The sequence below is a fragment of the Salarias fasciatus genome, chromosome 11 (assembly GCF_902148845.1).
Source record: "Salarias fasciatus chromosome 11, fSalaFa1.1, whole genome shotgun sequence".
Lineage (NCBI taxonomy): Eukaryota > Metazoa > Chordata > Actinopteri > Blenniiformes > Blenniidae > Salarias > Salarias fasciatus.
Window position 1 is genome coordinate 5,196,087 of NC_043755.1, and position 27,456 is coordinate 5,223,542.

General features: G+C 46.3%; 1 protein-coding gene across 1 annotated transcript in view; it reads left to right on the top strand.

Moving 5' to 3' along the window:
* Positions 1–27,456, top strand: part of LOC115396441 (thrombospondin type-1 domain-containing protein 4-like) — a 45,080-nt gene that overhangs the window by 3,261 nt on the left and 14,363 nt on the right. The window contains 12 exon segments of the mRNA XM_030102315.1: positions 532–581; positions 2,116–2,179; positions 5,303–5,465; positions 5,468–5,500; positions 5,503–5,908; positions 6,832–6,981; positions 7,014–7,216; positions 7,219–7,307; positions 7,309–7,521; positions 19,751–19,766; positions 19,769–19,852; positions 27,215–27,354. Coding sequence (XP_029958175.1) covers positions 532–581; positions 2,116–2,179; positions 5,303–5,465; positions 5,468–5,500; positions 5,503–5,908; positions 6,832–6,981; positions 7,014–7,216; positions 7,219–7,307; positions 7,309–7,521; positions 19,751–19,766; positions 19,769–19,852; positions 27,215–27,354 — 1,611 coding nt within the window.

A 27,456-nucleotide genomic window follows, 5' to 3' on the forward strand; every position in this document is an offset into this window, starting at 1 on the left:
ACTGTGGCCAAAGGACAATGGGCCATTCTTATGGAGGATTGTGCAACTGAGAAAGCGGCTCTGAGAGTTGTTATAGCTTAGTCAGAACCCAGTGTATGTGTGTTAAACGAGAGGAGTGTATGGTTTATGCGTGTGAAAGAGAGAGAGAGAGAGAGAGAGTGTGTGAGGGAGTTGTGTAATCTGTCCATTTTTTTGTGTGTCTCCTATCTCCCCCTCCTCACTGAATCGCTCACTCTCTCTTGTGGCCCCCTGGCTGCCAGGCGTCACACCGGTTTATAATAAGGACCCAAAAAAAGTGAGTGAGAGAGAGAGAGAGAGAGAGGAGAGGAGAGGAGAGAGAGAGAGAGAGAGCTGAACCCTTCCCACTCTCCAGAAATCACGGAGAGTGACTGTGACAGCAGGAAGGGGACAAAAAGAGAGAGAGAGAGAGCTTGAAGTCCTCCTCCCAGGACCTGATCACGCGTCTATCAGCGGTGTGCGGACCGGGAATCGATCCGTGATCCGGCTGATCGTCACTCCGTGTGAGCGCAGCGGGATCTGTGCGGGAGACTCAGCAGCATGCGGCGCGACTCACTTTTCAGGTAAAACTTTTGGCGTTGTGCAGCTGCGCCCCGCTGCTCCACATGGGGAGGCTTGCACCCCCCCTTTGAGGCGGATGTGTGTTTATTGTGATTGTGATTTTTTTTTTTGTGAGGTTTGAAAAGTTGCGGGGAAGTTTTTTTTTTGTTTTGTTTGTTTGTTTTTAATGTTGTTTCTTCTTTGGTTTTACGCACGGTGCCTTCTGGTTGCGCACTGAGCGGCGGTGCGGGATATATGATAGGAATTTACCCGAAGGCATCTGGGTTTAGGTTAGAGTTCCCCCCTTCTTCCTCCTCAGGGTGGATTTTTGCGAGTTTTCCCCCTTGATGTGGATCTCCCTCTCTCTCTCTCTTCCTCTCCCTCTCCCTCCTCTCTCTCCCTGCGGCTCGCAGTTTATCCTACAATGTGCCACTGTAGCGGCCAGGGGAAACGTGGACTCGGGTAGGGGGTCGTTACTTCGGCCTGAGCGGCTCTGTTGTGTCGGACTGTGCGGGACCTTTGTCTGTGTTTTTCGGGGGTAATTGTGTAGTCTGGTGTGCGGAGGCTTCCAGAGACCGCGGCGGTGCACCACACTGGGAAGACGGCACCAATTACTCCGGCTACATGTGGCTTGCGGTGATGGTGCGGTTCTCCTGGTGGAGCGCTCCAAGCGTCCATCTGAGCCAGTCGCTCAGGATCGGGTTCAGACTATTCCACTTGCTTCTCGTGCACTTGTCCCCGGTTGTTGTGGTGATTATCTGTGGAGTTCCCACTCAACAAGTGCATAGACTTTCTCTTCAGGGGGAATATTTCCTCCTCTCAAGCCCAATTTCTCATCAAACAACTTTTTTATTTTCCTTTAAAATGAAAAGCTCCCCCCCCCCCCCCCCCTCAGCTCAGCTCTGCAGTGAATTCACATGATCTCTAATCTAAGCGCTCCAAAACCATCCCAACCATAAACCACCTCCTTTAAAGATCAAACCTCAAATAAAAAGTACCTAAAAGTACAAGACCGTTTAAGAGTTGTGACTGATTAATGTGTGTACGAGTGTGTGTATGTGTGCTAAAACCACATCTTCAGGGTGTGTACAGTCCCGAGAGAGGCATGCGGAGGGAAAACATGCTTGCTGTTTAAACCCATTAGTTTGTTCGCACCTCCCAGGCTTTCCCAGATTGATTGAGATGTTTGCCCATGGACCTTGAAGAGGGAAAAAGAAACTTTTGTTCCCCCTCCTTTGAGCCCACACGCCACCTGTAGTGGGAGAGAAAGTGGACATAATTGGTTGCTGGAGTACTCTTAGGTCACTGGAACATTCAAGCCGCGCTCACTCAACACGTCCAGCACTGATTCAAAGTTAGCGACACGCTGAATGGAAAAGTTAAAGGAAGCTTATGGACAGTGGAGGAGAAAGAACGCCAGTGTGAGCCGGAGCATCATATAGCTGCAGTTTCAGGCTTGGTCATGGAATAAAGTATAAAAGAGCTCCATTCAGCCTGCTGATAGTTTGAATCCGGTGTACCTGCTTGTGTTTCACCCCTGCTCCTCGGCTGTTGCAGGCTCTGTGTGCTGGGGGCCCTGGTGGCGGCCGCGGCCTCCGTGACCAAGCCCGCCAAGAGGAAGGTGAGTCATTAGATCATCACGTTAAGCCGACAACGGTGGTGCTTTATAGCGGGTGAAGGGTGACAGCAGCTACAGGACAGGTTCCCCCTTTATTCATGTCTGACTGGCGGTGAGGAGTCTGAGGAGATCAAGAGACGAACAAAAGCGTCTTCAGAGTTCCCAGCCTGAGACACTTCAGCTTCATGTGATGCGGTATATAAAGACAGAACTCCTGAAGCTGAGCTTTGGCTGAACTTTACAACAAGATACCGTTATCTTGTATCTTCCTGAAAGAAACAACCCCTTTTTGCAGCTTTTTGACAGCAAACTTTCGAGATAAGTCAGACAAGTTCTGAAACGGTTTAAGCAGGGATTCAAACAGAAGTGACACGCCGACATGCCCGGCCCTGCAGGAGAGCATTTTGGGTAAGTCACAGTAACAAATTGAGTGTTTAAAGGCTGATCCAATGCGCAATTTGCTGGCATGGGCAGGGAGGAGATACTCACTCTGTTTTCACAATGCTGAATTTTGAATACTCTTAGCAAATAAAACTACTTCACCAGCAAAACACATGAAATAAACTTACTCACTGCCGCTCACTCATCAAGAGTGAAACTCATGTTATTGACCCTGAATTCACTCACACCAAACATTCCCTTCTTAATTCATTGCACTCAAAGTTTATCTGACTCTAAAACTCCAACATGAATACACTGCTCAATAACACGGTTTCAGTGTGTTTGACTGTTCTGCGCGTTGCCAGACGATTCCGTGTCTTGTACCAAAAGTTTGTTGAACTGCTTTGCTGGACGTCCCTGCATCTGGCAGCCCCGCCGCGCCATTCGACTCCCTTCAAATTAATGTGAGGGGGCTGCGTTTTATGGTGCAGCAGAAGAAGAAGAAGGAGAAGCAGAAGAAGCCTCTCTTCTCATAAAACAACACTTTCACTGGAAGCATATACAAAACGCCTCAAGGGTTACTGGTTTCCAGTCGGCTTGTTTTCTCAGGCTGTGTGTCGGTCACTGCTTGACCTCTGTGTCTTATTGTTCTCAGCTGATGTACATGCAGAGAATTAAGTGTAGTTTTCTTTAAGTCTTAAAGAACCTTTGACCTAACCCTTAAAATGGCAAAACTTAACCTTGTTTTTATGAAATGCTTCATAGAAAAAAATAACCCAGATAGAAATACTTAAAGAATGTCCCGTTTTCCACACATGGTAACCTACTGGTGCCCTTCAATATCGTGCCTTATTTGGGGAAAAAAAGTTGGTTTTATATGGCTTTTGATGCACGTTAGAAAATGAACCCTAACGCTAGCGTTACTGGAATATAAAGAGTTATGAAATACGGTCACATGTGTGATTTAAAAAGTCGATATCCTGTCTTTTGACAGCTTTTTCATGTAAAAGATTTTATTTTTCCCTCACAGCAGACAAGCCAAAATTGTATTCCTCAAAGTAATTGACAGAAGCAAAATAAAACAGGACGGGAAAACTAATCATTGAGTCTGAACCGGTAATGTCAGTCTTGCTTAAATCATCCGTTAATGAGGTTTTTTTTTTAACGTGTGGAATGTAATATTGTTTTGAAACGGTCCTCAGTGGGACTGCGCTTGTACCCTTTTTTTTTTTTGTAAAAATTATATAACATAAACTCCAGAAATGGGTAGGTGGAGGGCCCTGACTGGTCCCAGCCCGGCGCTGCGGTGCTGCTGGAGTTAAACCAGTAGCTCCAGAGGTCGCGGGCGGCTGCTGTGGGGGTCACTGCACGCGGCTCATTATTGGTCCCAGTTATGTGGCAGCTGTGGGTTTGATGTCAGTCATTACGACGAAGTGTACGTCCCCACTCCCCCAACTCCCTTCATCCCTCGCACCCCCTCTCCACCCTCCTGCTTTTTTTTTTTTTTTTTTAAATCTGCTGTGTATGATACAACCTGCACCAGTGTGCGTCTGGTGCAGGTTGTCTCCATACACCTGCAACCGTCTCCCATTAACAATATGCACGGTGTGTTTGCACCCATGCCACCACACACACACACACACACACACACACACTTACGCACTTTGAAAGGGAGCGGAGAGAAGTGGAGCACGGCTTTATGTTTTGGTTCTTTTCTCAATGGAAACTTTTGTTCAGCCCCGAATGTTTGCCTCCCTGCCAACCAGGCCAACGCGTCGGTTATGAAATGAGAGGAGAAACATTTGTCTAAGACCGCAGAGGAAGAAATCAAAGCCCCGGGGCCTGGCACCCCCTCCCACACACTCTGGGTCGCCCGTGTGTACAAACACGCAAACGTGGTTCGATCGGCCCCTGGATCTTGTCATTTTGAGCGTCTCCATCTGCTTGCGAGCTGCTGGCAGGTGACCGGGCCTCTCCTGAGTCGCACTGAGGCAGCCGGGAGCTCAGGATTTAGATTTTGGCCTCAGTGGAAGGAAACTCACGAGACTGCAGCTCATCAGTGGGCTCAGAGTTTTCTGATTTTGCAATGGCAACAGTTTCATGGAGTTGAGTACTTTTTTCAAAATACTGCCAAGGTTTGCTGTTTTCACTATTTTTACAGGAGAGTCTGGGTTGCATTCAGCGGGTTAGTATATTAGATTAAAGTACTTTTCAGTCTTTTAAACTGACTGAGTAACATTTCGATGGTCCCACTTTAAAACCGACAGTGAACCTCGAGTGACTCCTTTCACAAAATCCAAGTCCAGCTCAACCTTTCCTCCCATAAATCCCAGCTGGGCTCACACTCGGGGAAGAAACGTGACAATCCTGGACGCACAGTCATCTAAAACGCTTGAAGAGGTTTTCACTCCACCAACACTTGCAGCATATGAATAAACTGTATTTGGGTTTTGAAGTCCTGGCCAGGCCTCGACTGGGGTTTGCCAGCGAGTTTGAGGGGGATGGAGGGAACTAACTTATGGGTAACTTGGTGTTTTTACTTTTATCGTTATGATTTCAACGTGTTTCTTTTTATTTTAACCTTCTCCTGGGTTGGCAAGGAAGTCAAACAGATAAACAATTCATTAATTTGTAATTGGCTAGTTACTGATAATCTGTTCAGTACTGAAAATGTAATTTCTTGAGAGAATGAAGGTGTTGGTTATCTGCCATACAGCTGGTCTTCTCTCTCTTCCAGTGTCCCAGGCGGCAGGTCGGAGGTCCCGGCAGGTGTTTGAGGCGGAACCAGTGGAGGGGGTGTGGTCCGTCTGGGGCGACTGGTCCGAATGCACTCAGACGTGTGGCGTCGGCGTCTCGCAGAGGAGCCGGAAGTGTTTACCCCCTCCTCCCCCGCAGGCCCCTCCCTACTCCCCTCCCCTCCCAACTGGGCGGGTTACCTGCCCGGGGCATCGGGGGTCCGGTTATCTCACCCATCAGCCCTTACTACCCTCAGCGTTACCCCGGGCAACATTCCCCTTACCACTCCCCTTCAATCTCCAGTAATCACAATCCAGGACTGTCTGTGTTTCGGAGTACGCCTGCCGGAGGAGGCGAAGAGGGCGGAGGAAGAGGAGGCGGGCCTCCCGTACCAGGACAGGCCAATCGGCTGCCCAGTTTTTACCATCCGGACCGCTCCCCGTCCGGTCAGGATCACGCCTCTGTGTTCCGATCTCCCTACCACGCGCCGTCGCAGGGCTACAGCCAGCCGGCCCGCGTGGTCCGGAGGCCGACCGTACCGGGAGCCGTGAGACCGGGAGGAGGCGGGAGCAGGAGGTCGGTGTCCTCCGGCCGGGACGCCGTGCCCGTCAGGAGGTAAGACAAACGTGACGGTCTTCAAGGTTTCTCTGCACTCTCTGGAAGTTTTCCAGAGTTTCAAACCTTTCGATTGTACCGACCGTCGTACAACTATCAGCTCCAGCTGCCTTCAACAGTCACATCACTGTATCATCAAACAGAATCAAAAAGATATTAAACCAATGAGTCTGAAATGATAAGCATGAGGCTTCTACTATAATCAACTCTTATGTTTGAGGCGGTTCATGACCCCAACTTTACGATGCTTTAACACATGAAGCCTTCTATTGTTGCATGGGCTTTAATTCTCGAATACAGTGGTGTCAGAGGGGGGGCACAGAGAAACCTGGGGTGCTGGTCTCTCCCCACCAACATTTTTTTTTTCTTTTAAATTATTTAGCAGAAAAGGCAATTAAAAAGAAACATTTGGATTTAAAAACATTTTATTAGATTACAAACTTTAGTGAAAATTAAAGCCTCTAATGAGCATGGAGTGATTTTTTGGCAATAACGACTCATGATTTGAAAAACATGACAAACTCCTGCATGCAAATTGCTATTTGGTGTCAGAAAATGTATGTGAAGTGTGATTGTTGAGGTGGGGGGTCGTCACCCTCCCACAATCTAATTGGCTGGCAGTGGTTACGGTGGCTTGTTTTGGATAAATAACAGAACTGAGTTGACAAATGAGCAGTTCTTGTAGTTCGACTCTTTACATTGTATAAGCAATGAGAGGATTGTTATTTGTTGTTCGAGCCTGTTTCCTGTTATTCTTCTGGTTTCTGTCATTTAAGCAGACACTACTTTACTCCACAGTCTCTTGGGTCATTTTGTTTGTAATAAACCTCTGCGTGTCTGTTTTCTCTAACTGCCTCTGTCTTTTCACTTTCCCTCTTAAACCTGACATCCCTCGGTGGTCACTCTTCTCTTTCCCTTCCCAGGTCCTCCAGCATTCGTCCAGGTCAGTTCGGGTACGGCAGGGTCCCCTTCTCCGTTCCTCTGCACCGTCAGAACCGGCAGGCTCGCCACACGGCCAACGGGACGAACGACGACGCAGCTTCCGACGACGCCAGAGACGAAGAGGAGAAACGGCCGATGGAGGAGCCGTGGACTCTGGGAGGAGAGAGGAGGAAGCAGTTCTGCTGGAGCAGGAGAGCACCCATCAACCGGCTGCTGAGGAGGTCCCCACCACCACCGCCGCGACTGGAAACCCGGTCCGACACGCCGGCAGACCCCCGCAGCCCCGCGCCGAGCCGGGCAGGAGCAGGGAGCGAGCCCCACCCTATCACTCCTCGCGCTCCTCCATCCCGCCCGTCCAGAGCGGCCGCCCCGGTTCGACTGGCACTCCGTCACGGCTCCCCCTCCTCCCGTCCCCCCCCTCTCGCGCCCGCACTCCCCCGCATCAGCTCGCCTTTCTCCCCTCCTCTCCACCGCCCCGGCCCCCGCACAGGGACAGGGAACACCACCCGGGCTTCGGCCCCCAGGCCCCGCTGGCGGGCGGCGTCTACCCTCTACGCCACCCGCACCTCCCCCACCTAGAGGTGGAGCCGGGCAGGGACGGACCCAGAGGAGCTCCTCAGGTGTACCGATGCGACGGGCCTGAGAAGGAGTACCGCAGGTGTTTCTCACAGGTAGGACCACGAGGTTATGCTAAAAGAAATTCAACTGTCTTCACACTGTAAACATTTTCAGTTCCCAGCTGCTTTGCGCAGACCACACCTTCATTTACATGCATGCCTGGCGCTGGGGAGGAGGTGAAGGTCAGCGGGGTGTGTTGGAGCGGTAGATCATTCGCCCGGCTTCAACACAAGCTGTCTGTCTTTAAGCATCCAAACGGAAAAGTGCCTTTGCCGCCTGGAGGCACGAGTGTCCGCCGCGTCACACCTCGGCCGTGAAGCCGTACACAATGATAACTGAGCGCGAGCGTCTGTCTCCATGTGTCTCCATCGCACATGTGTGTGGGTAGATGTTGTGCGTGTGGCTCGTGACCAGTGGTGATGGTTGGGGTCGTGGCCTGCCTCATGCTTCTCCGTGGGCACAGTGAAAGCTCTATCAGGAGCGAAGTGTCTGTAGATGCGGTTGATTTCTCGCTATAAAATGTGGGATGAGCGTCGTGGATGAAGTTTCTCCTACAGAGTGAGTTCTCTCCGTTGCTGAGTTTCAGTATGCAGTGTCATGGTGCAAAACCTTCAAGCATGAAAATCACATTAAAACATATGTTAGTATTTTCGAAGCGTTAAAATCGACTGCATCAGGCCGCCAGTGTCACGTTGCACATTTTCCACCTTTTTCTTCTTCTGCGTCTGCTTTAAATCAGCGCAGGCCTTCACACATCCCTCAAGCTCTCTTTGGCCTTTTTCTACCATCAATCAGTTGAAGGTGGTCCCGCAGACGGCGACAGCCTGTGGAAAGTCACTGATTTCAGCTCAAATATGCGTCTCTGCTGGCTCTAGCTGTGGCCAAGAAGAGCTGAATGTACTCAGTTTTTTTCATACACATGACAGATTGATGGATATTGTTTCATACCTACTGTGCTGGAGGTTCATTGTATGTGTGTGTATGTGTTTTACTCACTGTCAAAAACTCTCTCCTGTGAAAAGATAAAAGATAAATTGAAGTCACAGCTTCACCTTTTATAAACTGTTCAAACTATTAAATTGTGCTATATCCTCAGAAATACAAACATCAGCAGTAGTCAAGGTGAAACTGCTGGGGAAGTTAACTTATTCTGTTGAAAATCCACTGTTGAGGCACAAATGATTGGAAATCGATCAAATTAGGATTTGCTATCACTCTCAGGAACCTCCAAAGACCTTCTTCATGATTGGCGGTATGTTCGCAGTTGGTGTGCTTTGTTGTGGAACAGATTTGAAGCCTATCAGATGCCCTTCTGGTTTAATTACTGACAGGTGAACATGACATATTTTGCACGATATGGTAGATTTAATTGTATGTGACTTTTTGATTGGTGAAGATGAATTATTGAAGCTTGTGGAGCATTCAGCAGCCCAACAATTTTTGATGGTGCCCAGAAGCTGAACTGCAAACCTGTATTCTGTTCTACATCTTTTATAACAAAATCTGCTTTAAATTTCTTTTATTCTGCACTTCTGTACATTCTAGAGCCTTCACTGGACATTTCTGTAGGTATTTGCTCTGTTTTGACCTTTGTGTCTGTATCACAATGAGCTCAGTCCAAATTTTCATGTGTTTTATGTTCTGTTGAAATATCCCAAACAGCTGCAGCTTTACATGCTTGTGGAAAAATGATCATTTTGGAGTTAGAGGTTAAGTGAGTGAACAGGCGAGTAGTGAACCACATCGGGAGGACACATGGGGTTCAAATCTCTCGGGGACTAAAATACTCTGAGTGACATGTGACTGGGTTATTTATTCTAGCGGCCCTCTGTCTTAAGTGAGAGCGGAGGGCTGCCTGATAAGATTGACTTCAACAACAGCACACGTGCGCAGACGCCTTTACACTTACACATCTACAACCGTCTCTCCTCAAGTGGACACTCAGACCTGAAACCAGAGCGACGCTCGGGGCCTCTTAAACTTCTCCCGCTGCTGTTTCTTCCCGCAGAGCGTTTGGTCGTCCCCCATGTGAAAGCAGATTTAGCGGCTGGCAGCGTTCGTACCCTGCGAGTGTGCCAGCAGTGCTAATAGCAGTCCTGTGATGGCTGAGCCTGACTCATTGGGTTACATATTTACTCAACATCGGCCCCCGTCTTCCCCTCCTTTGCTCCTGCAGTAGATTATTGGTCTTATGCCTCTTAAAAATAGGGCTCACACGCTGATGAATGCAGAACTTTGCCCAGGCTTGTATGCACTGTATGTGTGTGTGTGTGTGTGTGTGTGTGTGTGTGCCATGTGTTTGTGTGGAGGGAGTGAGCCAGACTGAGTGTGACACATCCCATTATCTATTAGGTGTGTTTGTCATAACACGGCGTGCCTGAGGCCCATCACAAGTGCGATTGGCTGTGTGTACATGTGTGTTTTTACTGTTGCGTTGGAGCAAGTTGGGGAACCGAGAGAAGAACAGAGGAAGCGAGAAGGGCAGGAGGTGAATGTGTTGTGTGTGTGTGTGTGGTGTGTGTGTGTGTGTGTGTGTGTGTGGTGTGCGACAGTTAAGCGAGGGCATATGATATGGTCAAGGAAGTGACGCTGAGGCTGAGCTACGCTGAAAGAGAGTCCTGTTTTTAGAAAATCTGCGCACGGTAGTGGAAGGCAAGCGACAGGGCAAAAGGGAGAGAGAGGTGAGGAGGCAGCACCGCAGAAGAAATGGAGATGATAGGGAGGATGTGAAAGCAAAGGGGTTTGTGGTAGAGGAGCGAAGTGAGACGGACAGAAAGAAAAAAAAACAAGGGGAAGTTTGTCAGCTGATGAGCGGGCTTCGTGGAAAAGTGTGTTTATTGTGAGGGAGTTTTTGTGCGGAGTAACAAGAGGAGAAGTTATTCCGTCGGTGGAGAGGGGAGGAAAAGGTGGAATTTGAGATGAAGCCGCCTGAAATGTTAAAAAAAAAAAGCAGAGGGGAGACAGCTCGAAGCACGGTCCACAAAAACAGATCCTGCCTGTTTCTCTCTGAAGTCTTTCACACTACATTTCAATGATGGTCTAAACTCTCTTTCTTGTCTCGCGTCTCATAATATTTATCCAACAGAGAATGCCTCCACAGCTGTGTGGATCTAAGACAACCGAAATAGCTTTTATAATGAGTCATTGAAATACAGCAGGCAGGAGCAACAGGTTCAAATCACTCTCACAAATCTCTGATTACTCTCCTTTTATTGCTAATTCATAAAAAGAGTGAATACATCAGACACCTGTGGTCAGAGGTATGAGTGCTATAAGCAGCTGGCTCGATTCCTGACCACCCAGACTTTTACAACACGCCATTACCGACTCTTTCCCCCCTCATTTCCTGTCAGCGCTCACTGTTGCTGTGAAGAAAGGTATAAATGCCCAAATAAATACAGAAAACTGAGCATATTATTTATTCACCTTCAGCTGTTGCACTGTGCTCGCAGCAGTGAACCCGCCTCAAGCTGTGGTTTTTCTGGTTGAAGGCTGGACTCACTGATGTTCGCCCTTTACACTCCTGGATATTGTTCGATGCCGTTTGGAACAAAACATGCCTTCGCTTGTTCTTGAGCCTGCTAAGCCTATATATAACCTGACACACTCTCAGGCTTATTTTATTATCTCTCAATTACACCTACTGTGAAATGAGTTGAAAGAGAGAAGTTATGAGCTGCAGCGTGAAAGGCGCCAGAGCGCGGGCGTGTGTTATCTCTGCAGACAGGGAGTTCCAACATGAGCTGGACTGAAGCTTCAGTGACCCCCCCCCCCCCCCACCCCCACCCCCCCCCCCCCCCAACCCCACCCGGGGGAAAATAAGATAGGGAGATGATACGCAACGGGAGTCTCCTCCAGCCAGGAGTTGAAGTTAGGACGTGCTCTTAAAAGGTTGAGTACCCTCCTCTCTTCTGCAATTGATTTGTCTGGAGCCGCTGCAGGTTGTTAAATCTCAGAATATCAATAATATGAATCACGCTGAAGGAATGCGGCTAATACCAGAGCGTAATAGTCTGTCTGCAGCTCAATCAATACAAAGCAGCAGGTGATTATTTTTCTGACAATCAGCCAATCAATTAAGTGGCTGAAGGCCTCGGCTCTGCTAGACTTTGTCCTGTAGATTAACAGCATGTCAGAAAAGCTTCAGAAGCATTTCAGGTTAATGAACTTCGCGAAGGCAGCCTTCTTAAAGAGCTTACACTCACATGCACTAACACAGATGTCTAACCTCCAGGGTCATTAAAATTTCGTGTACTTGGTTGTCTGTGTATCTTTTATGACTGATAGACTGGATTCATTTACTTTTTCGTGGCTGTTGAATTGTAAAAAATAGAAAAAAAAAGTGGATGAATGCAATGAATGCCCTGTTTTCAAGATAAATTTAAAGTTTGTTCTTGAATTTGGTTGTACTGTGGAAGTCCAAAGCTCTATTTCTTTTCTGTTTTTTTTTTTTCTTTTCTTGGTGTCCAAACGGTCTAGGAGTTCTGGATCTGAGACCCATCCATTCCTAATCCTGTCAGCAGCGACAGGAATAACAGGGTTCGGTTGCAGTGATGTGTGGCTCTTCGTCATGCTTTATGCCTCCGCCGCACTAAAAAAAACCCACTGACCAGAAATACCTCCTAACCAAAGCTGTGTATTTAAAGAAATTCAGTATATCCAAAAAATAAAGTGTGATTTGTTCTTCCTTTTCTTGACCATAGTGACTCTGGAGAGCAGACTAAACCACAAACAAAACCTTTTTAAAAATGCCGCTGACGTTGCCCCTGCAGTCCACACCTGAGCGGTTGTGTTGTAACCTACGACTGGAAACGCCGGCATGTCTTCAGGCTGCTGCAGCGAGAGTGCGGTGATCTAATCCCAGTCTGTCATCACACAGGAAATCTGTTATTACGAGCTGGGTTATTGTGCTGTTATTGTCCATGGAGCCACGCTCCCCACACGCCTAATGAGTGTGTTCAGGCCGCGCTGCCCTCCCCATCAGGCACAAACAGGCCCAGTGTGACAGGCTGTGCTACACACACACACACACACACACACACACACACACACACTGACCACACAAACCAATTTCGACCTGATCTGTTTGTTATTGCTTTAAGTGCTTTAACAAGCTGAGGTACCTGTTTAAAACCAGGTGCTGCTTGTTCAGTCTGTTTATATCAGCTCCTGTCTGGTTGAACTTTTCTTTCATGTTCCCTTTAATCCCTGCCAGTCCACCCAATTTCTTTGTAGCCCCTGTCACTTAATGAAATAGGCCATATTTGAAGCCGAACACACGTTCGCGGTGAGGGAGATTGATAGCGCTCACACAGCTGTACAGTCAGATCACACTCAGGGAAACCAGGGAAACATCCGCCGCCACCTGAAAGCATCAACACACACACTTTAAATCTCCGCTTGAGCTCAGCCGGTTGGATCAGATGTCTGTGATATATTTCACTATATTCACTGCTTGACCTGCCAAAATCATTTTAGCTAAAACAAAGAAAATCCTCATTCTGGCCGTGATAAAAAGTTCTGGTACATCACCTCAGAGCAGCACAGCTCATTTCCCCATTACATGTTTTTGCCATGTGTGCATTTTCCTCTGGGTCTTCTTATTTCGTAACACAATCCGAAGGTTAATTATGACTCTAACTTGCCCCGAGCTGAGCGTTGCTGACTATCTGTCTGACTCTCTGTGTTTGCTCTGTGATGCACGGCGCCTTTCTCCCAGTGTTTGCTGGGAGTGGCTCAAGCAGACCCTTAACCCAACCCAGACAGCGTGGGTCGCGGGTTGAGACATCAGTTTATGCCAAGCAAGTTTGCTTTTGTCATCATGCATCTCTAGACCATGGAACAGTTGAACTAAATCTTTATTCAGTCTCTTTGACAAGCTTAACCGAAGATATTGTAGTTTGGTTAATTGCACTCTTCTTATATCAGGATCTTTTGTAATCAATAATTACAATCATTTCAGGATTAAAAACCAAAAAATGTGATTTTTTTTCAGTGTTGCTGTTGTGTCGTATTGTTGTAATTCTAAACTGCTTTGTGGGATTTAGGGTTGTGTGGCGCTGAAACCAATCCCAGCTGACTGTGAGCGAAGGTCACCACAGGTTAAACACAGACAGATAGGCAACACACACACGCCTTCACACTCACGGTCAACTCAGAGACACAGTTTCGCCTAAGAAGCATGTCTTTAAACCAGGAAGCCAGACACCTGGAATAAACCAATGCATGCATGCGCCAAAGCCTGGAGTTGAGCTTGTGATGTTCTCGTTGTAATGATAGCGTTTTTTATTTTTTTAATCAACATTTTAAAATTGTCTTTTAAACAGACTCCCAGCACATTGGCTCAGTTCAATCAAGAGTGAAAATAGCCTCAGAGAATCATTCAAATACATAATTTCTACATTTGATGACTACATAGGCTTCAAAAGCCTTTTTTTTTTTTTTGCCGATGGGTAGAATCCAGCCAGCTATTTGCTCATGATTTATTCTTTATACCTAACTAAGCCCAGTGCTTACTTTACAGGGGGAAGTACTTATCTGCCCATCCGTTTCTTTGCATGCTCCATTAAAGTGCTTTAATCTGACCTCGACTGAGTAAAAACGGCTTCCTCCAGGTGTCGTAGCGTTACAGTCACAAACCACCTCAGTCAGACAGCATTAGTCGTTCTGCAGAATGAGGAATGACCGAGTGTCTTTTCATGCTGATGGAGCCCAGCCTTTACTCATTTGCGTTATCAGAGAGGGGCCCAAGCTTTTGCACTTTCAGATCCAGCTGCACAGGAATTAGCGTCGGCGTAGAGTAATGACAGTTTTCCACACTTGAGTATTTTTCTTTTCCAGAATTGTTGATTAAAGAGTCCAGAAGAAGAGTGTAGCTGTTCACACTTCCTCCCTCCCTGTGTGATGCTTCCACTGTATTATTAGGGAAATCAAAAGTGACTGCTGTGGATTAAAACACTGGTTGGGTTTCGAACTCAGTGGCCTGTTGAAATAATACTGCTTCAGTGCGTATTTATTGTTACTTTTTGTGAGAGCGAAGATACTTTCTCAGCTTTTTTAAACTTTAGTTTAGTTTAGTTTAGTTTTACACAACAGGCACAAATAATTCCAAAGCAAAGTGTACAGACAAATGGAAAAAAAAAAATCATTGACAGCAGCAGCAAGAAACCAGGTCAGTGAGTTGTTTTAGTCCTTTGCTTTAAACAAACTCGAGTGGTTGCAAGTTGTGTATTCTATTCACAGTCCACATTTTTATGATCTTAGTTTGTGTCATTTCAGCTGGAGAGTTTCTCTGTCAGGGTGTAATTATGAGCTTTGTATGTCGACTCTGTTATTTGTCAAGAACCAAAAGACTTGAGTCTACATGTCGAGATTTTTATTGCTCCTTGATACACTTGATTGCTCCACGTTAAAAGAGGAAAAGGGCATTCATATATAAACACGGGGAGGTCTATATGCACGGACATTTGAAATGCACACAAAGCAACACGCCCTAATGGTGTCGTTTCTTTGACGTGCCCGCTCCTTCACTCTTTGTGCGCTCTCGTTGATCGATGAGCTGCGTTTCCTCCAGAGGACTCCCCTCTCCTCCATCTTCCACCCCCCACCCCCCCCTCCCCGGAGGTCAAGGCTGAAGGCTGGGTGTTGCCCTGCGAAGCGCAGACGCTCAGCCTCAGTCGCGAGATTACCCAGAAACCGTTAATCACGGAGGATACGAGCGTGCACGCACACATGCACAGTAACATATGCGGCGGATTTGTGTGATTAGTGCGGCCCGTGTTGATTTATGGTCGGCGGGGTTCCCGGCGGTCAGCCGGCTCGGCCGGCTTTAACCTGCACCAGGACTGGGCCGGCTGGACAGGCGCAGACTTGCAGGGAAATAGCAAAGCAACCGGAGGGATGAAGGCAACTTGTGGCTGGGGCTTTTCCCCAGGAGCATATCTTTTTCTTTTTTTTTGTTTTTTTGGAGGAGTGGTGGAGGAGTTGCTGCTTTTTTCCGTGTGATCTGTTCCTCCTCAGAACTCATTAGTTTTGTCCGGCTGTTTGTGTTTCACATGAGAGTGTTATGTGTGATCAGGCCCTTGGCTTTGGTGTGGCCTTGTGGGTGTGTGTGTGTGTGTGTCTGTGAGTGTGTGCAGAAGTGCAGGAGAGTGCAGAAGAACCCCCCCCCCCCCCAGGCACCCTGCCCCCTTCTCCCACAGATCCCCACCCCTCCTCCCTCCTGCCCTGCCACTAAAGCACATCTATAACTTTCACAGCTCCCGTACAAAACACTGAGTGTCCCTCTTTCACCGCCCGCCTTCACTTTTCTCTCACCTGCTCCTCTGCTGCTGTCTGTCTGCCCTCTCCCCGTCACTCTGCTCCTCAGGAGCAGCCAGCTTCTTTCATTTCATTCCTCTTTTTGCTTCACTGACTGACTGAGGCGAGGTTTTCACGCCAGTGGACGGCCTGCCCCTTCAGGATCTCTATCGTCATTATTTTTTGCTCAAAGTGCAGACTGCTGACATAAAGTTAGAATTGTACCAACAGACGGAGAATGCTTACGTCCAAAACATTCCTGCCTTTGGCTTTCTTAAAGAGGTTGAAATATTGTTTAGCTGGCTTCTTTTTATGTTCATACTTCCAACCTTATTATTTCTGATTCAAGTAAAGACAATGTAATGGTATTTCTACTTTACTGTTTTCTTTCACAAGAACTACTAAAGAATGGCTGTAACTGTGCTGCCTCTGCTGATGGTAAACCGGCTCCTGCTCCTGTAAAACTCATTTCTTTCCCCTCTCTTCACCCTTGGCCCGTTGGGTATCTGCCCCCTCCGTTTGTCACTCACTGCGCCTCTCCTCCCTCCTTCTGTTCGTGCTCCCCTCGGCAGTTATAAGGAGACCCCCCCAACCCTGCAGTCACAGTATACCGGGCCTTACAATAACATACAAATTCTCCCGCAGACTCATGAACCAGCAGCGAACATGCCTCCGTCTCTCTTCTGTTTTCGCTCACTTCACCCCCCTCCCTCCTCGCTCCATCAGTCCATTAGCCTCCCGATGTTTTTACACACCCTAAACTCTCTCGAGAGGAGAATCCACTCGCCCTAAAGTGTTTCTAGGATCCAACGCATGAATGCACATACTTTTCTTTTCTTGCATTCTTCCCGTCATTCTCTTCTTTTAGCCTATTTTCTGTTTTATGTGTTTTTTTTCTTTCTTCCAGTTTGACCAGCGTTGCGCAGCTGCCCTCTCCAGCCCTCGAATGTGTGTGTTTGGGGAACTTGTCCACATATGTTTTGGTTCTACAAGCACACGCATGCCCCGATACACAGAATCCGTCCGTTTTGAAACGGGGCTCAGCATGTTTATGTCAAGTGGGAATATTTACAGCCATTACCGACCGCATTTCACACACTCGTCCGGGCAGATTTACACAAGTTTCCTGAAAACATCGGGTCGCGTACGCTCGCCGACCTTCAAACCAAGACACGCACTTCTGTGTCCGGCGGACGTTGCTCAAACACACTTTTATATACAAGGCATAAACCGGACTGCGACACGCCAGCCGTAAATTACACCAAGCTGAGTCCGGTTCAGTACCGTGGCTGTGGCCAACGGTGCCACATAAAGTTTCACGAGCTGGTTTCTCACTTTGGCAGAGCAGGACCAACAGATGATACTTTTAAGCTCCTTGCGACATGATGTCCACGTACATTCCTTCACACACACACACACACACCACACACAGAGCACCATGAAAGTGATGGATTTGGAGAGGCCGGTGTCAGCGAGTGCATTCTTTGATGCCTCATCCATGGGAGTCTTTTAGTCACACTTTGTCGCTGCCGCCGGTTCACATGGGAACTGCCGATGTGTCCATTAGCATGTGCGTGTGTGTGTGCGTGTGTGCGTGTGTGTGTGTGACTGCTCCCTCATTCGTGTCCATCCAGATGAGTGACGAGAAACTTTCCAGCTGTTTGTGACAGCTGCGTGAGTGGAAAGCTGCGCAGAGAAAAGGAAAAGAGGAACCAATCGAAGAAGAAGAAGTGAAAGACAAGAAGATTGTGAAGCCGAGCGAGATTAGAGGTAGAGGAAATCTAAGAGCCCCTAGTGTGCGTCAGTGCATGCATGTGTTGAAATATGCCGTATATAGAGGTCTGTAACCTCATCTGGACCGGGTGATGGCAGCTTCTCACAGAAGTGGCACCCTGTGAGGGAAACGTGTGTGCAGCAGTGAGAACAGAGATGAAAGAATCAGCTTTATTTCTAAGACTGATCACAGTCAAGTTCATTTTGCAGCAAGACAATGACCCCAAAAAGCTCGAGCAGAGTCATAAACAACCATCTCCAGTCACGAAAAAAGCCGAGAGAGTCATGCAGCAGATGGTCTGGCCTCCGCAGAGCGCCGATGTGAACGCCACATAGTCAGACCGGGATTAAAAGAAGAGACAAAAGACACCTGGAGTAAATCCTCCGTGGAGCTGTTCATCCAAATCTGTGCATGTTTACAAAGAACATCTGGAGTTTGTCTAAGGCAGTGATTGGATCTAGTGTTTTCTGTCGTCATGCTGCACTATGGTTTTTTACTGTCGCCCAGTTAGCAGAAGCTGCTGAAGATATGTCCAGAATAGAGGCCTCTGAACATCTGGAGGACATCTTCAGCACAGCCAGAATTCATATATTGATCCTGGCTGTGAGTGAACCTGAGTTCGTCTGCCTTTTTTGCTGTTTTTCATGAAGTGATTTTGATAATTGTGTGGCACCTCTCAGCACATCTTCCCTCAGCTCCAGCATATTCTATAATAACCTGCAGCATGTCCACACATATTTTTTTCAATATGAACAGAATAACTTGAAAATAAGTTTCCTCTTGTGTGAGAATCTTCTGCAAACTGAGCATTTTTTTCTGTCACCACTGACTTGAGGATTTCTTTATTTATTTGGAAGCATTTCACTTTCATAAACTGCATGTTCTCTGTATTTAGGAGAAGAAAAAGATAAAATCATTCATAAATTTAAGACGTTTTGATGGGTGAAGTGAATAACGCCTATCATCTCTTTATCATGCCACCCGTAGGTGTGTGATTTACAGTGTATTAGGCAGTCAAGATGCATTTTGTCCTCATAACTGATGTGGAAAAAAGGAGGAAAAATGTGGAAGTGTAATGATTTAAGCAATGTCTACAAGCGCCAACTCATGATGGCTGGATGAACGGTCAGACCATGTGGGCTGCAGTGGTCGGCATCTGTCAAAAATGGACCAGTGCAGGAAAAATAATGCTCGAGCAGCCAAGGCTGACTGATGCAGGTGGGGTTTGAAGGCTGGCCGCTGAGGTCCGATCCAAGAGACGAGCTTCTGTAGCCCCAGCTGCTGCTGATGTAAACGGCGGTTGTGATCGAAAGGTGTCAGAACAATTTAATGCGATGAGGACAACTTTTCACACACACGCGCTGTATCAGACAGGTGTCATAATGTTTTGGCTGATTTGCATGAAACCGACGTGAAAGACTGGGAGCTCATGTGTATACTTGTTTGGTCCGTTGTTGTCGTTAATGTTCTCACACCACAAATTAAAAAAGGTGGGTAAAGTGGTAGAAATGAGGGGAAAACTGTAGATTTTCTTTTCAGAGGTTCTTACAGTTAATCGTTTTTGTTAAAATCTTTTTTTTTTCCTAATAAAACAGAGCTATGAAACAGGGCGAGTGAGTTACTGTCAACGCAGTGTAGCCCCGCAGAGCGGCGTCCACCTGATGTTTCCGCTGTCATTCCTGTGTTATGTGAGACTCTTTCCACTCTACGACTCCACGAGGACCTCCTCGCCTGACTGGCCGAGACGTTGGACGTACTGTATACGTCTGTATGAAAGCAGCACGTGGACTTGTATATGTGCTCGCACACACACACACACACACACACACACATACACACACACCCACAGGCTCACATTCTGTGCTCATGCAGTGAAAGCCATGGTGGATTTATGTGACTGACTGCTTTCCAAAATTTCTATTCTTTCCATATGTTTCTCATAGGGTTCGCTGGCAGCAGCATGGAGACCACGTGTGTGTGTGTGTTTGTGTGTAATGCCAGTGTGTGTTTATGCTTACCTCTATGATCTCAAGTTAATTCTTTTCCCTCTTTATTGGTTTTTTTTCTCCCCCTCTTACTCCCTGCTCCGCCCTCGCTCCTGCAGGACAGAATCAGCCCTCTGTTTAACCGCTGGCTGATTTCATACAAATTCAATGTGGCACTGAATTTTTGACCTTTCCCCTCTGTGTCCTGTCGCTCCCGTCTCCCAGGTGTGCGGAGGAGGCGCGTCGACTCCAGGGCCGAGCAGTGCGCGGCCTTCAACACCCAGGAGTTCATGGGTCGGCTCTACAACTGGGAGCCCTTCACCGAGGGTGAGGACTGAGTTAGCACACACACACACCACAGTTTGGGATTTAAATGCTTGGCTGTGATAATAGGCTTACTGGTGGAATTAAACGCTGCGACTGGGAGATGGGGGTCAAAAGGCATTAGTGAAATATGTATTTTTCTGGAACGGGTTGACTGGCTGGCGCCGAGCGCAGCCGTCCCACTACAGCAGGCCTGCTCGGAGGTGGTGGGACTCCAGAGAAAAAGAAAACGACTGGAACTCACTTTGCTTTTATTTATTGAACAAAACATTCCCCCTCTCCTCTTTTTCCTGTCATTTGTCCAACATCCCATTTTCTCTCTTTCCTGCCTGCCAAGTATCTCCTCCCTGCTCTGACTAAGCATACAGATTCCTACTGAGTGAGATAAAACAGAGGAATAAGGACGGAGAGAGGGAGGTGAGAGGTGATGCTATGGAAGTGTTTCAGTCACATGATCGCCGAGAGCGAAGGCAGAACACAGGGCCGGAGTGTGTGGAGCTCTTTCGTTTGTTTGGTCCTGTTAAGTCTGCAATAGTTCAGCACAGTGGGGATTTTTTTTTTAATTTGTTTTCTAATGCCGAGTAGGAAAAAACCAGAAAAAAAACCCTCATGGATGTTTGAGGAATAATACAGGAAGACAAAACTGAACAGGGGGAATACTACCAACGTGGGAGTGAGAGAAGAGCGAAACACAGCTGGGGGATAATGTCAACAGAATGTGGTCATTAGACTCAGAAAAATGTGCTTGAGCCTCTGAGAATTTACAGCCACGAGCATCTTGGCAAGGCCTTCCATACTGTGAATGAATAGACTCATAGATCCCAGATAATATGGGAAAAATGTTGGCACGTGTATGTTTATATATCTTTCTGTCTGTTGATTACTGCATCAGTCCGGATGGAGTTTCTCAGCACGCACAGAAGTGAGGTTATAGATCCAGAAACCGCAGATCAGCAGCGCCACGCAGCCAGTAAAACATACACAGTTACTGCACTAATCTAAATATACACAGAAAATTGAAAACAGACATTTAGTTGTCTGAAATAGAAAAATGTAGCTTTGCACATTGTCAAAAGGGTAAAAACCTACTTTGTCAATGGATGAATGAAAGGACGTTTTTTAGTACTGAAACAAGCCCAAGAATGAAATAAGTTCCCTTTCAAGGCTTTCAGCCAACCGTCTGTATTTTCCATCTCACGTTTTCATACTGAAGTCTCCTGGACTCCACCTGGTTGTTTTTGTGGAAAACAAAAGAAGCTCTGCAGCCTGACTGCACACTGCTCTGTTAAAGCCATGTTTCCCCCTCAGAGTCAGTGGCGTCCAAAAGAAAAGAGTGAGAACTACAATGAGCGCTCACGATTTTCCTCACGACTAATGTGTGTGTAATAAACAAGCCTCCCTTTGCACAGTCGTAATGACTTCATTTCATGATAATAACCCTCTGTTGATTTACAGCTTGTGCTGCGCTCCTCCTGGGTCAACAAAAAGACCCATTATTACCGCTTAAAAGTGGGTTATTTACATAGTTTAACACATTTGGAAATTTTGGTTGCAATCAATTTTAAAACAAGGCTTTTTATTATTATTTTACAAGACAGCAAACTTGTGTAAGTCCATAAATGACGTAGTAAGGAGAGCGCTTGTTTGTGGTTTTCTGTCCTACTGCAGGCAGGAGTGAGGGACAAACATTCTCTCAATGCTTTTTCAAAGTAATCCAGCATCACCTTTATTCAGTTAAAATCTGAAATCATTTTTTTTCCTCATAAAAAAAACAGAAAAAACTGAACTGAATATGCAGCATGGATATTTAAAAAATAATATTGGTCCTGTAAGACAGGCGAATAAATGTCTCAAGTCAAACGTTGTACTAATGCTGCTATACTTTGGAGGTTGAACAACATGATCCGTTTAATAAACATGCAAGGTTTTTTTTATATATGGGATCGAAAGTATCAGGCAAACCATTTAACAGTAATAAAAAAAAAACTGAGTTGAGGGAAGTGGTCAATATGGCAATACAATGGAATTTGTCATTCTAAATCAATAGATAGATAGTCTTTATCAAACAATTGAGAAGATAAAGCATAATGTGAGCTATTATTTCCATCCACTGAGCGAAATGTCCAGAGGCAGATTTACTGCTGCTGGATGCCCCCGTTTGCTCAAGGGAGTACAGCAGGTCGACCTTAAAGTCCCCATTTATTATTTGGGTCATGCTTAGGGCAGCCTAAAGGACAGAGGTGAATCTATATGATTAATTCTGTGCGCTCGCTGCAGGTGGTAACAGCTGGAGTCAAACTGTCTGTATAAACACACCGGGTCTGTCCTTTCAGCCACCACTGTAATGTTTGTGACGGGGAAGAGAAAGGTTGCTGGATTATTCGACATCCTCCCAGTTTTCTCCGTCTGCTGTGTGTCTCGATACTGGGTTCAAAGGATTTCAGTTTAGACACTTATGGTTGTTCACCCTTACCCTAATTTTTCTGAAAGTTTGACCCATCTGTGAGGTGAACCGTCACACTCTGATATACTTGGTTATATAGAAAACACAGTTCCCTTGTATTACTGTGAGGGCCCTGGAGCAAACGGGGGTCACAGGGTGTCACATGTATAGGCCGCCGTGATAGAGAGGTCGGTTTTGGGGCTGCAGGCTTCGGGCTCCTGACATCATCTGGGTCGGACACACTCGAGCTGCTCGGGAGATGATCCTTTTCCACTCCGTTAAGTAAACTGTATCACTCTGTTTACTTCAGTCTGGTCCCGTTGGCCACAGCCCAGACCTTCATATCGAGCCTCTCATCAACACACAGGGGGCTGCAGTGGTGTGTGTGTGTGTGTATACATTCAACATCTACTCATGCATTAGTCATTTCTTTTCTCCAGCTGCGCTCGTCTGTTCGGAGCGGCATAAATTCCCAAACGGTTTTGCTGGTAAACGCTGCAGTCAGCTCGTGTGGCCCTCTGCCTCAAGGTGACAGACCCTGTTATGTATGTGCCTCATGACCGACGTGGCTTTTCGGTGTGGAAGTAGAAGTTTAAAACAGAAGCTTCCGCGGCGGTTGTAAACCACAGAAACGATAGCGCTGATTAATCGTCCCCCCCCCCCCCCCCCCCCCCCCCCCCCCCCCCCCAGCCACGGCTCTGAATAGCAGCATCTGTGTGGTTTTCTAAGCGCTGCACGTGCAGGTGTTGTTTTACTTCGATATTCTCTTTTTTTCAGGCCTCATCCCTCTCTGCACACCCCATCCTCCCCCTCTTCCTGTCCCACTGCCTCTCTCTTCTCTCTCCCTGCTGGAGTTTTGTTTAGATGGAGAGATAATGGGGAAGTATATTTAGACAACATATATTCCACTGTCTGAACACTAAGCTCAGAGAGGGAGAGGGAGGCAGTGGAAGCCAGTCAGAGACCGAGGCGAAGGGAGAAACACAGAGTGAAGTGGCGAGAGAGATTAATGAAAGATGAAGACCAAAATAAAGGAAAAAAAATAGTCGGAGCCGAGAGGTGCTCCGGCGTGTCTTGAGGAATTGAAGAATGAGGAGATGAGGAGGGGGGAGAGTACATGAGTGGCGACACGTCTCCCGCTTTTAGCTCCCCCTCTCTTTTTCTGTCACTGTCTCCAGTCTAATCTCTCAAAGATAACTATGACAGACGGATAGAGAGAACCAGGGTGGAGAGAGAGAGAGAGAGGGTGGGAACACTGCCTCCCCTTCCCGGTCTCTCTAAATATGTAGTGTAGAGCTGTCTCTCTGCACTTGTTGGACTGCAGTAAAAATAATGGCACCAGATAAATGGAAATAGCAAAATATAACCAAACCCATGTGGATTATAGTGACTGTGTTTCGAAACTATAAAACAGATCTGACAGCAGTTAATCCCCACTATGATTGAGGACCATTGAAATATATACACAAGTCAGTTTATGAATAATGTTTCTGAATACCAACTGAATTCGTCACGTACTATTTTTGTATTGCTGTTTCTTTGAATCATATATTTTTTTTGAATTTTTCTTTTATCTTATTGCCTAATTTTATTTGCTTTATTTTTAAACATAATTTCACATGTTGATGAGATATTTCTTTATTATTCCTGATGTATTTTACAAACATGCAAAACATTATATACTGTCCAGCCACAAAGTCAACTTTGATGAGTCAGCGCTGAATTCATCACCGCTCTTGAAACTGTGTAAATATCTGGACACTGATGTTTAACTGTGCTGGAGGGCCACGTCTACATCTTGGAGTGGATTTGTAAACAAGTTGTCGTACCTGGTTTCCAATACCTTCATATTCTTAAAAAACTTGTGCAATGATCAGCTTCCTGTCTGAGTCATTTGTATCACATGCACAACCTTGTTCCCACTTTCACCCACTTAATGAGAGGAAACACTTATTGATATGAAAGTGTCTTTTTGATATAAATAGATGCTGATGAACTGCAAAAGCTTGAAAATGCATAGTCTGTCGATGTTTAGCCAAAGTTATCTCCAGCAGACTGAACAATATACACAAAAATATCTGTTTTTCAAATGACTTATTTTGGCTTCTTTGCACCTTGTACAAGTTTCACTCATGTCTTGCGTCCAGTCTCTACTCAGATTTTTAAATACTGAAGAAAACAAGATTCCAACATGAAAGAGGTTCTGTAGTTGGCCTGGGCTTGTGTCAGTTGGGAAAGAGTTCATGAAACAGAGGAATGAGTCATTAATGTCTTCACAGAACAATCTGTTGACGCTGGATCTCCTGAGAGAAAGTTAGGAAGGGGGATGTAAAACTATACTGCGACTGTTTTTGTACCTAAGATCACAAAACATCCAAGTAATGGATAATAAAAGCAAAAATAAAACCCAAGAGAGTGAATGACAGACATTTAATGTCTCTTACATATTTCTGAGACAGAATAGTTCAGCTGAATTTTTTTTTGTCATCACCTGATCCTGATTCTTAACTCTGCCCACGTCCTGAATTACTTTGAGTGTCTTTTGTACGTTGTGTTTTGAGTCGTACTGGGATTGAAACCAACAAAAACATTTCAAGAGCAACTTGAAAAAGCAGTTTCCCTCAGTTCCTCCTCTGCCCCGACCTCTTCTAATTAGTGATGACCTGTGTACCGCTACACCTGTTGAAGTAAAGCCGTTTGGAAACTATATCGGGGTCTTTTGGCTTCGTCACATACTTGACTCTGGCACACCGGAGGTGAACTCCAGGCTCTGGTAGACGACCTTTTCTCTTTGTTCTCAGTTATCTCATCGCCACCTCTTGACCTTTAGACTGATGGAAACTGCTGCTGATGTTTTGTTGAGTTGAAAGAGGAAACGTTTCACTGTTGAAATCGTGTCTTTATGCACTTCTGTCTTAACACAGCCCCATTCCACAAGAGCAAGCCTTCATTTTTCTAATTGTTTCAACGGCTATGAAATGTAACTGCGGGCGAAGCATCCTGCCGTGCAAAGTTTCAGAGTGGCCGCGTTTGTGTCATAAATTCTCAGAGAAAAGTGACACAGCAGTGAGAAGTCAGATTTTCAGAAGCACACATTTTGTCCTTTTCACCCTGAACATTCCCTGTGACACAATCTCCTCGCTTCCATTTCAGCGTTAATCTCTGACCCTGTAGTCAACCAGTGAGCTCATGTCTTTAACTTGATTTCCTACACACACACACACACACACACACACACACACACAGTCTTTGACCCCTTTTAGACCCCCCATCTCTTTCCTGAAAGAAATTGATAAACAGTGGAGCCACTGAGGAGCACTTCCTGTCGTTTTCCTCGTCTTTCTCTCCTCTTTATCCCATTAAGACCTGCTTCAATGTTTGTGCATGTGCAGCTATGAGTCATACGTTTCCCCCTGTAAATCCAGGCTATGAACTACAACCTTTTCCCTTATGTTTATCCATAAATCATATTTAATTGGATTTTGTTCTTCAAGAAGATAGCATAATCTCGAAATGCATTTAAATCTTCATTTACTTTGAGGAAGAAGATTGATTACATGCACCTTGACCCATCTGGCAAGATGTTAGATAAAGAGCTCAATGTGAGGCTGCGCACAGTAATTCTTTTTCTTCCCAAAAAGAAAAATAATGACGAGTTGGGAGACATGTTGATTGGGGGAATTTGAACTTGAATTTACTAACCCTAACCCTATCTTATTTATTTAAGTGTACTCAATGCAAAAGCGCCAAATCAGTCATGACTGTATTTCAATTTGGGCTTGAAATGATCTCAATCAGAGTCATGTTTGAAAATGTTAAAACCATGAAGAGAAAAGGCTGTTTGTACCAGACAGCAGTTAAATAGGGAAACATGTCAACTCCCTCTGGATGCGCCACGTGAAGCTCTAAGTGGAACCACAAGGTCATTCAGCGCCAGTGGAGCCTAATCATGTAGGTATTTATGAATCAGACAAAATAGATGAGCTGACTGAAAATTCATGTGTGATCATATTGGTTTCCTGGGCAGAAAATCTGTCTTTAAAGAAACTGGTGACACTGTTGGTTAATTGTGAAAACTTCGCAGCATGCAAAAAACTGAAAGTTGCATAGAGGGGGATTTTATGTCTGATAAGTCTAAATATACCGAAGCGCCCATCACATCACAGCACATCAAAATAGCACTGTTATGTGGGACTGTGTGTGTGTGGAATGACTGGGACTATTGTGAAAGCTTTCTGGTCAGTTTTGCACTTTTCCAAAAGATTTTATCAAATTTTTATTCGTATTTCCTTCATTAAAAGTGTCTCAATGATTGCCTTATAAATAGATAATCTCTGTCCCTTACAATTTGATTAATTCTATTAATTTGCTTATTGCATTTCACCACAAGACTCAGTATTTGCTTCTCCGCTTCGCTGTGAGGTTCTTTGTATTCCCCCCGCATCTATTTTTCTGCCTTTTCCCTTTGCACTGAAGGACTTTTCATTTCCTTTTTAACCTTGAGGCAGTGCCCTGTTTGATTCCCCCCTCCTGTCTCTCTTTCCATGTACACCCCCCCCCCCCCCCCCCCTGCTGTGTGTCCCCATTGGGCTGCACTCATAAATCTTACCTTTTCCCGAGCTCATGTTTACACCGCTCGTCTGCATGCGCGTCTCCCGGGACGGTGCGGCAGTCGGCGCCCTCGCACAAGTGTGCGGCAGGGGAAATGATCTCGATCTCTCCCACTCGTTGACTGTCAGGGGTTATTCTGTGTGGCCTCCGCTTCCTGACCACATGGTAAGATGTTCACCGGCCAGCTGGCTCCTCTCCACACTAGTCAGACAAAAAAAAAAAAAAAAAAAAAAACTACACAAGCTCTCGCTGTTTAAGACAAACACTTGCACGGTGGAGTAAAAGCACCACCCCTGTCTTTTGTGTTGCAGTCGGCGCGGACAAGCAGTGCGAGCTCACCTGCAGACCTGCCGGCTATCGCTTCTACGTCCGCCAGGCAGAGCGCGTCAGGGACGGCACCCCCTGCTTCAACGTCAGCGCCAACGACGTGTGCGTGGAGGGACGGTGTCTGGTAAGTAGATCTCAGTGTGAGATTTTCTCTGAGACTTTTGGTTCAGGGTCAGATTCTGTATGACGAGCTCGGGTTGACTGATTCCAGAACCCGTCTGGAGGC